This window comes from Scomber scombrus, chromosome 22 (genome assembly GCF_963691925.1).
Source record: "Scomber scombrus chromosome 22, fScoSco1.1, whole genome shotgun sequence".
Lineage (NCBI taxonomy): Eukaryota > Metazoa > Chordata > Actinopteri > Scombriformes > Scombridae > Scomber > Scomber scombrus.
In genome coordinates this window covers 8504414-8519714 of record NC_084991.1, presented here as the reverse complement: position 1 = coordinate 8519714, position 15301 = coordinate 8504414, and the positions used below count along the sequence as shown (strand labels likewise).

Here is a 15301-nt window from a genome sequence, read left to right as displayed (position 1 = left end):
ACAGCGATGATCACAGTTTACAGCAACATATTCAATTCAAATTACAGTTTTATCACATACTCGTCCCATCTAGTTTATTTGACAGGCCTCTACTTAAAAAAAACACTGGGTATCTTTATGTGTGAGAGAAAGACAAAGTGATAACAAGACCTCAATAAAGATTTCCTTCAGTTATGATTTGGCAGGCTCATTCTGACACTGACTCAAAGCTTTTAATTACGGTGACTTTACTGGCAGTGGAAGATGCTATTAGAGTATCCTGTCAACACTACAGCGGGATCATCACTACAAAATGAGATGGCTCTGGCATGTGTGGCCACAATCAATGGGGTTGAAGATGATTTAGCATAATCACCGACTGTGGACATTAAAGAAGATCTGATGAGAGCTCTGCTGTCTTTTGGCAGAGCTCCTGCAATCTGTCGGAGCAGAAGTGACCTTGCCATTCTCTTCTATTCACTGTTGCGTATTAAGAGGTGTAAACCGATTGGGCTAAACTTGGAGATAATCAGCTGAAATAATTGAATTTATGATAAAATAGAGTGTTGGAAATGATGGGAAGGAAATGTGAACACTCACAATGAAGGCAATAGCTGAGGTGTAGACGGAGTGCCAATTAGATAAGGCGGAGAGGTTCCTTAAGAAGTTGGTGACAGGTCTGGCTCCTCGCTCTAAAAAAAAAAAAAAAAAAAAAAAAAAAGAGTTAAGGGATTAATTCAGTGTTTTTTATGTCAAATACAAGAAAAGAGGCAATATAGGACTGTGTTCATTGTAGAGGTGTCATGATTTTAATTCTAAACTGAAAATCGATCGAAACAAGCATTCGATTTCAACCTTCAAAATCAAAATCAGGATCGGCAACTCTTGCAGTATTTTTTTTTCTCCTCCCCTGTGTGTCTACTTGTGCGCATCCAAGGAAACAAACAAACAAACCAACAACATTTCAAAGCTGACACAGTGTAGCTTACTGGCAGTCTGCAGCTTCATTACTTTAAGACACTGTAGCTGCTGCCGGAGTTAGAGATGAAGAAAAAACAAAAGTGGAAAATCCTCCCGCTTCAGTTCATTGCCAGAAAAACTAGTTTCAAGGCTGTGCTACACACTTCGGTAAAGTGTGTAAAAATATAATTGACAGATGCGAACTTCCTGGATCAATAACTCAGAAGTGAAAATAACACTGGACTTTATGTACAGCCGGCTGTGAGACAAGTGTGTGAGTGCAACACTTGAACTTGAACAAACATCCTTTACCTTTTGTTTTTGTGTTTGTTCCCAATTGACTGGTGATGTAAGTTACTATTACACTTTACATAATTAAACTATTCGAATTTGACTATATGGCTATATATATATATATATATATATGGCTATATATATATATATATATATATGGCTATATATATATATATATATATATGGCTATATATATATATATATATATATGGCTATATATATATATATATATATATATATATATATATATATATATATATATATATATATATATATATATATATATATATATATATGGCTATATATATACATGGCTATATATATATATATATATGGCTATATATATATATATATATATATGGCTATATATATATATATATATATATATATGGCTATATATATATATATATGGCTATATATATATGGCTATATATATATATATATATATATATATGGCTATATATATATATATATATATATATATATATGGCTATATATATATATATATATATATATGGCTATATATATATATATATATATATATATATATATATATATATATATATATATATATATATATATATATGTGTGTGTATCACACTTGATACCATGTAACCTACACTTTTCAAGAAGAACCCTTGTCTGTTATAGTTCCATCCAAATCAATTAACTGTCTTCATGTGGAAAGGAAAAATCACGTACTGTGAAAGTTGAGTGTGTAGTCCATCATTTTGATTGCGGTCGATATTATAGCGCTACAGAATTTTGCAGGAGCTGCTTAGCAATAAAAAAGCTACTTGAAACCCAACGATGTACCAATAGTAAAGTTAGAACTAACAGTCTGTAGCTGTCTGTGTTTGTGTGTGTTTTGAGTACTCACTGAGTCGCCTCATATTTTCTGTCAACCTGGATGGAAAACACAAGAAAAACGAAGGTCAGAACAGATGCAGATGCTTGCGTGTACGCGCACACACAGAGAAAATGCTGCTTTATGCGAGATAGGCGGTGATGACATTTTGGCCTTCATCAGCCCGGCATGACTCACTCGCCTTTACAGAGGAGGAAAGAAATAAATTAGAAAAAGAGCTTCCTTTCTCTGTCCTCTTGTATTTCTCTCTGCACAATTTTTCTTTTTTTTTTTTAAACTTGTCTCCTCTGGCAACCAACACACTGCAACAGTTCAAGGGCGCTACAGTACACTAAAATACATACAGTGCAGTTTGTGTTTATTATCAAGAGTGCAGATTCATATGATTCTATCCATCAATTAAAAATGACGAATAAAAAACCCTGTAAAATGTAATGTAAAATATCTTTAGTATTCCCTGGCTGCTGTCTGGCCGTCTGACTCCACATCTCCTTGAACAAGTGCAGAATCAATACTTGAGGACGGAGGAGGTGCTGTTCCAGAGCAGCTCTGATGCCCACCTTTTAGCACTTAGCGGTTCCTCTGCCTCAACGGTGCTTTCCTCCGGCTGGAAGCGGAAGTCTTCGATGTAAACCCCGAAACGCTCGTACAGCCACTTCTGCAGCCGCGAACTCCATACCTCCTTCTGCTGCTGCTGCTTCTCTGCTAAGGAGAGAACAGATAGGTTATCCATTTCCATAAACGTATAAAAAGATAGTTATGTGTGATCTGATGTGATCTATGAAAAACATTTATCTCTTGAGTAATTAGTATGGCTTGTTTTGGACTACTTAAATCAGAATGGAAAAATCTGTCCCTTCCTCAATTGACTGTTCTCTAAACTCCACCCCCAACAGTCTTGTCCAGTCATAGTTTCGCCACCATACCTTGGCAGAGCAACCCTGTCAATCTTTGGATGTCTCTATATGTTTAAGAGGTTTGCATGGGGCTGCGGTTATTGAGATATTAAGTATGTAAAGGTAGTGGAGGGTAGAGTCTCGGAATGGATTCAATTGTGTTTATCTGCTATAACATAAGCTGCAAACCTTAGCATGCACAGCTCACTAGCTTATTAACTTATGACAAATACTGTTATATAATTATATCTGTTCAGGACTGGAGCATCTACTGTGTGGTAGCAGAGATGCTTGTACATAGAGCCTTAAACAGTATTAGCGGCTCTGGTACTAACTGTGTTGCATGTACATGTATGTTTTTCCATAATAAGATGTCAAACCATCCGGAGACTGTTAGAACTAAATGTTATTGCAACACTATTTCTAGTAATAAATCTGCCCTTGTTATCAATATAAAGTGCATATATGCTGCACAAGAACTGTAAGCTTGACAGTTATGACAAAAGTACTTATGGAAGGGTGAGGCTTAATAAACAGTTAGTTACTTATGCTGAAATGCCTCTGTGCAAAGAACATAAATGGCTCACACTAATGGACACTAATGCAGCTGCAGAACCACAGCTGAATGTGAGTAACAGTCAAGGTGGAGCCGAAAAAAAAAAAAAAAAGGAGCACCCTGTATGCTCAGTCACTGAGAGGATAAATACACGAGAAAAGAAGACAATCTAATTACAGTGATGTGAAAGTTCTGACCGGTTTTGTTTTATTCTGCTGCACATTCATTACGAGTATCTTGGTGCTGATCATGAAATCGTATTAGAAGCCCTTTTCATTTGTAGTTTACACAGTTAATGCAGTCCAATGATGTACTGGCCTAGATGAAGTGATCTACAATCATAACCCATTTTCGAAAATAAACCTTTCTGTGTCTCGCTCCCTTTCTCCCTCTCTCTGTAAAACACACACACATTGGCAGCGCAGCTTTTTATTAATGAAACTAACCTGTATACTAAAATAGGTTTTGGTGAAATGTAGCAACAACAATTTACAAACTCAAAATCTCCCCAAGTGTATACTTCTGTAGCCATATGAAAGCACACACACCCCACATACCTCTATATGCCCTATAATAACCTATTTGCACTTCCGACACTTCCTTTCAAGCCTTTCACGCACACATCCTACTCTCTCATACACACACACAAATAGTCGTCTTGATTTACTCCCACACTAAAAGACGTCAAAGTCTTCCTTCCCACTCACCCCCCCTCCCTTCCTGATTCTCTCTCTTGCTGGATGCCTCTCTCCCTCCGGGGTCTTACCTGTTCCATTGTTAGAGGGCGACTGCTGTTTTCGGGGAGGTTGTGGCGGAGAGTCCTCCAGCCTGAGGGAGAGAGAAAGAAAGATTTTTCAAGTGTCAGTCTCACTTCTCTGTTACCACAGCTGCAGATGCTACAAGCAGACACTTTATCAGGAAGTTCACGTTAAGAGAGCTGCTGCTTTGGATAGTTCAACAACTTTCTGAAGATCTTAAACAGACACATACAGCCACACTGAGAGAGAGAATGAGAAGATGTTTCAGACTCAAACAGCCTTTGCTGAAGTCTATATAATTATCTCAGTGTTAAAATGTCACAGCAGTGGCTTTACAAACAAAGATATAAAGACACTAAGCATGCATACTCTTATAACCACACACATTAGCTTCACACTGTGTTTTGATTTATCTGTCCAGCAACCTGTATGAGGTCTAAATTGGCTGTACTGATAGAAATAAAGTTACAAATGCTGAGTTAAAAAAAACAAAACACATTCCAACATTCAAAGGTGTAATTAACTTTGGCGAGCGTGCTATCCTTTCATCTTAAATGCTTTTCTTGCCAGTGGCCAATAATAATAGACTGTGGGTGAATTTCTCTCTATGAATACAAAGCAATTCTTTGACTGATTAACAGGTGTCTTAACTTTTCACTAATGTAGTGTTTGGAATGTGGTTGTCACATGTCCGTTTCATTAAGGCTCCCAGCTCAAATGTAGATTTGTAGGCTCCAAATACAAACTTCAAAACAGCCTATATAATACAATACAATACAATAGTAACAGCCTGTATATTTTACTACAGTTGGTGTTTTCATCCAAAGACAAAAACAAAGTTTACAACCATAGACGACAAAGGAACCCAGCAAATATTCATATGTGAGAAGCTGAAATCAGAGAAATGTGGCTTTCTTCATTATAAAAAAGATTAATAAATTAACTAAATTGTTGTGGATTCATTTTCTGGTGATTAATTTTATCAACTAATCTTTGCTCTAATAACCATCACTGCTGATTTGTACACAGGAGCAGCTGCAGTTGTATAAAGTTGTGACATGAAGGAAAAAGGAATGAAGGAAAAAAGCTGAATATATGAGTGGATCCAAATGCTTCCATACAGAGTACCAGGTGTGACTGAATCATAAGCTCCGATATGGTGTTCGCAGTCAACAACCCAGTTGAACACATATCTGCCAATGATACGGAGGCTCTGTTTTCATGGTGCTGGCTTGTAGTTTTTTCCTTTAATTTGTTTCCCATCTGTATCTGAAGTGTTGCAGTGCACTGATATAGTACAGACTAAATTTAGGAGCCTATTCTAGTCACACCTGGAAACTTCCTAGTGAAACCAGAGTGTTCTAATTTTGGCCAACCTGCTGCCTTGCTCGTTGGCACCTGGATGCGAGCCACAGAGGACGAGCGGCGTGTTTTATATAATCTGCTGTCCTCATCTACATCTCTCTGGATGGAGATGCTGCTGATGAGGGATTAACTGAAGAAAACTCCCAGGTCACGGTACGTTAGATCCGTTACGCCGGTTCATTCTTGAGGCCGCGTTTCTAGGCTGCTAATCACTTGGAGAGCACCAGTGGAATTTCCCATTGGCAGGCACAGAAACATCATCTGATCACTGACACACTAACAGAGTCGTACGTGCGCGCCATGAGGTTATGGGTGGCTTAAGTGTGCCAAGAGACGCAAGCTTTTCCCGTCACCAGCATAGCGACGGTGTGGCAGCGTGCACTTGGTTACATGGACTGGCGCGTGACTTATTGCTGTTTTGTTTTTTTCTCTCTCTCTCTCTCTCTCTCTCTCTCTCTTTCCATCTCCATCAAAACACGTACACACAAACACACACACCTCCTTGTGGAATTCCCCGCCTACCGAGCTGCTGAGGCCTCTATTTATAACAGGAACCTAGGGGAGCGCTGGGACTGACTGGCACACGCACACACACAGCTCCTGTCTGACTTAACCCATGATAAACTCTGCCGGGCAGCAAAGTTAGTCACCATTTCCTGTCGTTCGCTCATCATTATTACTTCCCATATTGTACATTTAGTTCTCATCTCCTGTCAGCCCCGTTCCGCACTTTAACTCTGCTCTCCGTCTTCCTGACTCACCTGGACTTGAGCACCTCATTCATCTTCTGCTCCAGGTCTAGCCGCTTGCTTCGCTCTCTCTCCAGCTCCTGCCGCAAAGAGTCCACATTCGTCTCTTCCCGCAGCTTCCTCAGCTCCTCCTCTGGAAAACAAAAAATAAAAACCCACAAATACTTGACATCAGTATCACAAATCTTGACGTGAAAATTATGAAACCAGACAAACTTTCCACACACATATTTCATTGTCATAAAAAAGGCAATTCAAGTGGAACATTTCATCCAGCACTTAAATGTTATTGTGTGTTTTTTTAGTAGTAAATCAACAAAAAAAGATCACCAGTACAACTATATAAACATGGCCAATAATTCAACTTTCAGTGTGAAGTCACAGAATTGATTTTTATCAAAGCCCTGCCTTTGTTTATGTCTTTCTTTTCCATCGCTCCCTTAATCCATCTGCCTCCACCTTCACCTCACCCCTACTCTTCCTCCTTGTCAGTCAGCTTCTAGCATCAAGTGGTTTCAGGTATCAGAGCTTTCTAAGCCTGGGGTGCAACATCAGCAGTGTTTCCTCTCAGCCTATTGTCCCCCTGACTAAAAGGACACATTAATATTGAAGGAGAGGAGGCAATGAAAGAGGGGACAAATGCAGAAGCACAAATGAGTGATTACCTGCAAGCACTTTGTGGCCCGCTTTGACAAATTACAATTGATTGTGATTTTTTTAAATGAGAAGATGTGGTTTCTGTTTGTGTCATAAATCAAACAAAAATCAAAACATCACTGTGACGAGTGTAGGAGCTTGGAAGTCTCAGATTCTTTTTAAAGGTCTTAGACCTCAATCAGCTCGTTAGACCCGAGTCATGCCAGCAATTGTCATCAGGAAATGTTAGCTGGTGCCAGTTTCAAAGCTTTACAAATACTCTGACTCCTCAAACCTTGTGCAAACACTCAACAACCGATCAAGTTGCAGTTGACGTCCATGTCTGTCCACTGTCCAGACTCATAATATTTGTATGAAGACTTTGAAGGAATTTAATAAAAAAGGTATTGCTGTATTATATTCTCAGCTACAGCAATAAGCAAACCTTCATAGTCAAGTGTATTTGGAAAACTATTCCTTTTGATGTTTCTTATTATTCACCATCTTTCCCCCTTGCCTCAGCTTTGTTGTCTGTTAGTGTGTAAGTTCACTGAAAGAAACAGAAAACAGTCAAATTCCTTGTATGTGTTTACATGTTTGGCTGATCAACAAAGGTGTTGCCATGACAGCAGACGATGCTTCAGATATGGATATTGCTACAAAGAAACTTGGATTCACACATATCTTCAACCCGACAGCACAGAAGATCAATATAATCCCCACAGTATCAAGGTGGGCACCCAAGATTAATCACACCAATCCAGTATGTGACCAAAGATGAAATATGGTCACAATCTGTGTTTAATGCAGCCAGAAAAGTTTTTGCAGAGCGTTATGATGTCACAGTGAAGCTGACCTTTGACCTTTTGGATATAAAGTATCATCGCTTTATTTTATTTTATTATATATTTATATTTTATTTTTTATTTTATCTATCCTCAGCTTATGAATTCTTGAGTTATGGCTAAAAATGTTTGTTGTGAGGTCACGGTGACCTGACCTTTGACCACCAAAATGTAACCGCTTCACCCTTGAGTCCAAGTGGACATTTGTACCAGTAATGTAATGCATTTCTGAGATACCACGCTCCCAAGAGAACAGGAGGAACCGACGGACGTACAACCCCAAAACATAACACCTCTGGCCGCGACACCAGAGTGGAGGCATAAAAAGACTTCCATCATTCTAAGCTGTAACATCACTTCAAACACCAGCACACACACATTTTATAGGAAAACTCTGCTAGGTAACAACACCCACTGATAATAAAAGCGCAGGCTGTGAGCACTGAGCACCAAGGTCAGTATGTCTCCAACTTAAAAAACACAAAATAATGTTATCTGGACCACTGCACACCCTGACAGATTGCACTACTCTTCATTACGAAGACAGTCGGGTCTCATATTACCAGAATTTAGCTGCCAGTTTCTCTCTCTCATCACCTAATCTCATATCTCACTCTTGTCCTTTATCTCTTCCCATTAAGGCTAATAAAACATTCATTGTCGGCACCTCCTGCAGCTACAGCACCGACTGCTACACTGTGTGCTCCAACTGAGAGAAGAGATACTTTATCTCCAGGTCACACATAATGTACTTGCCTAATAGTTTAATTAGAGATGTTTTGGTCCTCCTTTTGAACCATAAACACAAAGTTTGATTCTTTCCTCTCTTACTTCATGTTTGTAATATGACCCCTCTAACACACTCCCTACTGTGTCTCTCGTCTCCTTATGTGCTAACTGGAGCATCTGTTTATTGTGAAGGTATTAATGTATGTAAACAATACAGGGAGAGTGTGTGTGCCTGCGTCTGCATGTGCGTAAGAGAGAGAAAAGCTGTGAGGCCGGCCAAAGGTTACTATGGGTTAAGCAGCTTAGCACTGGCTAGGCTGCGCAGTGCCAGGAGATCCGCAGCCCACTGTAAACCTATTATACAAATAGGAGCAACGAAAGCGATGCACCCTGGGTGGTGTAGGCGAAACTGGATCAGTGGTTTACTGTACACTGAACACGAAGCTTATAGTGACAGCAAATGCGTCACAATATATCAGTTGAAAAAAGAAAATGACTAAAAAGAAACTTAAAACTCCGTCAACCCAGTCATAGTATCATGACGAGTGATGGGAGTTTGTCAAACTGGAGTAAAAGTGCATTAATAGATTTGCAAGAAACAAACTGAAAGATGCTAAAATGCTCTGTTGAGCTGAGGGAAAGTACAGTGAGTACTTGATGACTATGCTCTGACTATTCATCTATAATTGACACATTTCCCATTACACATCGTCATTTTATGTCATTGTCTATACACAAATATTGATAAGTGTACCTTTAAGTGCACTTTGCTTTGTGCGTGGATGGGGTTATTGTTATATTGTGTGAAGCACTTTGTGTGTGTGAGCGCTACACAAACAAAGCCTGATTAATTCACTTTAGTATTTGGTTGACAGAATTACAGCAATTTCAAGATTAATCTATCCTAATTTAAGATGCCTTAGTCATTCCAGAATATTGCAATAGATAACTGCTTCAAGTTTAAGAACTATACCTTGAATTCATGTGATGTTTAACTGCGCATCGCACTGCGTAATTCAAGTGATGTCATTCATTTCTCTTGCCACCAGCCACTACACTCTAAATCTCAATTTTAAAAACTAGGTCAAACAATGTGGTTTTGGGGGATGCCCCAATTTGTTATATCAAGTAAAGCAACTTCTTATCTTTTACACCATTCACACAATTCTGTAAAGAGTGAATTCCACTACTGATACATAGTGAGTGTACTGTACTGTACTCTGCTGCCATCTTTCTATTGTCTATACCTTCTAGTCCTTCACCTTTGACCCTTGAGCTTACCAGACTGTCACTCTCTTCCTTCCCCCCCAATTTCCTCCTTATGTATATAATGTTTGATCCTCTGTAACACCTTCACCCTTTCTCCTCCCTGTTCCTTCCCCCCTTTAGTGTCCATCCTTCCACACTGACGGTTTCCTTCCTAGCAAGGAGAGGGAGACGGCTTATTCTCACTGTCCGTAATTCTGCATTTGATGTGGGGCCACAAGTGTGTGATACAGCGCAGCATGACACAATATGCAAAGTGTGTCAAACAGAGAGAGATAGAGTACAATCGTTTTCCTGTTCCACAGAGGCCCCCTACATCAGATAGCGTATTAATAATACTGTCAACACTCCTGTTCTGCTGCTAAAATTGGATAGCTTTCTATATATAAATCTACAGGGTCTCTTTAGCCATTCTGAAGACTAGTAACTAGACCATTTATCTGTAACACAGAGAGGGGGATTAGCTAAATGCCATGCCAGGAGATGTCACTTTTAATAGCACTGACCTTCTCTCTCATGCAGGGTTTCCATGAAACTCTAATCTGGGGGGGGAAAAGCTACAAAAAAAATGCAATTTGATAAGAGTCATACACAATATTCTATCTGCCAATAAAAGGTTTAAAAGCAGCAGAAAAAGCTGGTGCTATTACAGTACATGCATGACCAGATAAAGTTAATGTCAGGAAATAAAAACGGCAGAAAGTGAATAAAATTATCTGAAAGGTGATCTCTTCAACACAAATTTAACATGGCCACGGGCTAAATCTGCATTTGTTTGAATACATTTGGTTAAAATGGAATTTAAAAAATTTTTTTTTAAAAACTTACTGATGATGTGCCTGAAGCCTAAAAACTTCGGTCGATTGCCTTCAACAGGTTCATTTTTTTGGCGAGCTGTTTGGAAAACTAAATAGTAACAGCTGTGGAAAAATTGCTGAGACTCAGTATCTGTTGGAGAAATGTTGTGGAGTCTGGGGTCATGAGCAAACACTGCCATGGCTGAGTGTCATATGAGCGACTTCCTTTATATCGCTTACATGGCAAGTATTTTCAAAATTGACACCGTGACGCAAATACGACAGAAGAAGTGAAATTAGCTATTTAAAACCCAAGTATTGACACTAACATACACAGAAGCTGAGTTTTGGTGCCATACTGACTTTAATACAGTGCATGTTTTATTGAAACCAGGATCAAGAAACATTTACCTGAGGTTCTTCCAGCTTCATTTACATGATTCACCTCTTTGGGAGAGCTGCTATTTTCAGATGGACAGGGATTAGTTTGGGATTAAAACTGGTTGAGGCTGATCATATTTGTGTTAGTCAAATTTTAGTACAATAGAGGTTCGCAATAGAGACAACATGTTGGGGTTATTCAACTTGCTGACATTTAAGTTGACGAATATTAAAATAAAAAGGTAAATTATCTAATACCTTGGTTTTAACTATTTTCTGATGGGGGTGGTAAATGGAAAACAGCTTTACATTACCTGCCATCAGGCTTTTTTGGGCTTTACTATTAATAGCTTGATATGGCGGCTTAGTTGCTCAACAGCAAGGCTAGTTTATTTACTGAAGTTGAAGTTATCTTACTCATTTTTAAAACTTGCTTAACAGTGATTTGAAATTGCCCAAAAATCCCTTAGTTGACAGACTTACTGAGGTTGAGGTTACTTTTGTGGCTTTTGATCTTATCAACAGCTCCATTGTAAAACAGCTCAAAGCTGTCAAAGCTGAAGTCCTCCACCTTGCACACACCCATCCTTCTCTGCAGTCGGCCAGTTCCTGGGACACTCGTGCATGATCGGGTCGGCAGGGTGGCCGCCTTGGGTCTCTCTTGATACTGAGCCACGGCTGCTGGTTCTCCGAGTCCAGCCCAGCTTGTTTACTGTAGTGCCCTTGGCTACCTGATGACCCCAAAACTCCTCAAAGTTTAGGTAAAAGGCTCCATGTTTACATGTTCCAATCAGAGACAAAACAAAGACCGAGGACAGGTTCCTCAGGGGCTGATCTCTCACTAGCAACACAAGAGACTATTCTGATGAGTGTGATGGTCAGTGATCGCAGCTGGTCTGAGTGTGTTAGGCTCTGGGTAAAAAGAGAAGGAGGGCAGTGGAGGTGAAGAGAGGTGGGGCTTTGCTGGGTGGCCAGCAGACTAAGAGGGCCTGGAATCTGAGATTTTTTAGCACAGTGGAGCCGTCAGACACACATAATATGCAAGTTGATGTGTTGGAACGGGTTGATATAAGCACTTGTGTACATTAGTGGGATCACATGTTAAGTATCTGCTGTGTTTTGGTTTGTGCATGGACATATATGTGCGCAGGTGCATGTGTGTGATGATGTGCAAGTGCGCATGAATACTGTATATGCAAGCGCAGCAAATCCCTTTTTCATCTAAGCAGGCAAAGTTGTTTAAGACCTCAAAGGAAAAGTACTGTGTGAGTTTTTCAATCCAGGCCAGAGACAATGGCTCCTTTCATTAAAGGAAGGTGGGGGCACAGGGGTTCAGCACAAGAGAGACGGGGAGAGAGAGAGAGAGGGGGAGAGAGAGAGAGAGAGAGAGAGGGAGGACCGGCTGCTTCGCATTGGCCTCTCATTGTTCCCATTCATCACTGTATTTGCAACAACACTGGTAGACTTGAGTAGAAAGCAAGGTTGAGCTTTGTGGCCGGCAGCCCATCTGAAGATGTCAATACAGCGTTTAAGACACTGACTGACACTAAAAGAAATAAGAGGGAGAAATCCAGCCCAATTAAAACTGTAAAGTGTCAAGTTCATAGCATTTGAGTTTCCTAAACTTTAGGTGTTTCTAAATAATCAAATATTATACCTAAATATTAATGATTTGCTCAAAGACTGTTCCCTTTTTCTTTACAATTGAGTTTTACTGTTATAATTATTATCGAATTACTGTAACTCAGGTTGTCTTACTTTTGTCTCTTCCTCTCTGTTGACTCCTTCCCCTCTGACCCTGACATCTCATCTCTGGCTGATTCCACTCACTTGAATAACATTATGCTGACATCACCACTAATCTCAAACTTCACAGCGGCACTCGTTTTCTCTAGTGCCACGCTATCTTTGCTCACCTCGTGTTCACAGCACACAGAGCCAAACCGGAGCGGTCTTCTTTCTCAGAACAGTCATGTTACAGAGTGGTGCTATAATATTTATATGATGATAGAAAGCATGCAATAAATAATCTAGATAAACACCGTTTCATAATTCAATGTTGTGTCAGCAGGGAGGATAGCATCTGCTTGTTTACAGAACGGTAATCATATTATAGATTTCATTGCATCATAGGGACGGTATCTGGTCGAGGCTCTGGAGTCTCCTTTAAACACTGGGAAACAAGCTGGGAAATATGTGGGAAAATAAAGACATCTCCAGAGTTCAACACTGTGTACATTTGCTAGAAATGTGCACACATACAGTAGGAGTTGCCTTGTTACAAGAGAGAGTCTGAGAATTTTCTCTAAGATCCAAGTCTCTCTGCCCACATGGCCACCTGTTGCATTCTCACAAGCTCAGCACCAGCTACTGAATGATGACTAAACACTACTGGATGTAAACACGATGGCAGGAGATATACAACAACATTAGACGTAAGAACTGACATACAGACTAAAGTACAGTGAGTGAAACTAATGTAGAATTAATTAGCTGGTACAAGTGTGAAATGACACTCCAACCTTTCATTTACAAAAAGGTCTCCTCTTGTATCGGGCTCAAAGAAGCTGCCGAGACTCTTTCTGCTTCAATGATTTAACTCCCCTGTTGAGAAGAGCTACCCTGTGACAGAAAAGTCTTAGGTGAGCGATCCCTCCTCAGCAGGCACTAAGCAAGATTCCTTCATTTTCATGCTGCGTGTACTAAAGCTGCCTATTTAGCAGGAGAGTGAATCATCATAGTCCTACTGAATACCCAATCACTCGCATAATCAGAAAAATACAAACCTTTAGACTTTTCAAATCCTTGATTTATTCCACTGGGTGCCTGCTCTCCGGAGAGCACAGTCACACAATGTGCCCATCAATTACTTAAATCCTTTCTCTTTAATACTGTACTTCCAAGTGAATAACTCGAGAAGCCTTAAACAAGTTTGCTTTTTAGGTCTCAACAAAAGAGCTGTGAATGTGTTTGACACTGTTAACACACAGCGATTAATGCTTCATGCTATAATGCAGCTTTGCTGTTTGGTATAAGTCTGACTGTAGATATATGAAAAGGCTGATGACGATGCTGCATCATATCAAGATATTTCCAGGGCTGTTTCAATTCAGTATGACAGCAGCAGAAAAACAAATTCAGTATCATCCAGCAGCAATCACACCTGACAAAGAGAAGTATAAGTTTCTTACAAAAAAAAAAAAAAAACTCTCAGTGTTACTGTCCAAATAAACAAATTGGAAATGAACCTGTCTATCAGTGAGGAATGAGACATTTGCTAAAGTGTGCTGAGTGAACTTGTTATTCTGGGTGGTTTCTCAGTACCAGTGGCTTTATAAAGCACCAGATGGTATTGTGAAAAACAAACTGCATTACAATTCATCTCTGAATCCATTAGCTATCAGTTGTACTGCTGTTGCTGCATTGTCAACACTTGACGTGTGTGTGTGTGTGTGTGTGTGTGTGTGTGTGTGTGTGTGTATGTGTGTGTGTGTGTGTTCGTATGCCCAGTGTGAAGTAGGACAGCAGCTAGGACACTGTATTGATCAGCCAGTCACTGTAGAGCACAGAGTTGAGCCTGTTCCCCTGCAGTGACCTTCAATACGCGACCTTAAACAGGATAGCTTCAATCTCTCTCACACACACACACACACACGAAACTACTTCTCTCAAATGTTATGGAACTAATAGTGGGTAAACCAATAAAGCCATCTGAAGCAGGGTCTGGATTACACAGTGCAATGTGAGAATATGGAAGCCCAACAAACACAAACACACTTCATGCTGGAAGGAGGACGGATTATAAAAGAACAACAAATCCTGTGCTGCTGTGTACTGCGTGTGTTTATTTTTGTTTAGTTTCTTTTAAGCTTGACAATATTCCTTTCGGAGCACAAATGAAAGAGAAAGGTGGAGATATCAACACACCTATGATTTAAAAAAAAAAAAAAGTAGAGGCAAAGAGAACATAAAGGAAAAGGGAAGAAAAGAGACCCTTACAGGAAGGAGTGAAAGAAAATATGGATAAAAGCAGGAGGGAGCTGAGGGAAGGCAGAGAAAGGAGGCGATAAAAGCTCAGCACTTTGAGGCAGCTCGTATAATTACTGTACATGAGGTGATTTCCACAGCACCACCTTCTGCCATTTTACCCCCAGTAGGAGGTCAGTCGAGCTCAGTTCTGTAGCCCGGGGGACACATAGTATGTGATGTATTCCTCTGCTTT

The 15301-nt window shown here is 39.8% G+C and overlaps 1 protein-coding gene across 2 annotated transcripts in view; it reads right to left on the bottom strand.

Moving 5' to 3' along the window:
* The window catches only part of gramd4a (GRAM domain containing 4a), a 46271-nt gene that overhangs the window by 11233 nt on the left and 19737 nt on the right, over positions 1-15301 (bottom strand). The window contains exons 4-8 of one of the 2 annotated variants that reach the window (XM_062443527.1): positions 6438-6558; positions 4320-4381; positions 2662-2806; positions 2114-2139; positions 580-671 (exon numbers count right to left, since the gene is read on the bottom strand). In XM_062443527.1, the coding sequence (XP_062299511.1) occupies positions 580-671; positions 2114-2139; positions 2662-2806; positions 4320-4381; positions 6438-6558 (446 nt within the window). The remainder of the gene's footprint in view (positions 1-579; positions 672-2113; positions 2140-2661; positions 2807-4319; positions 4382-6437; positions 6559-15301) is intronic. The other variant, XM_062443528.1, reaches the window with a different exon arrangement.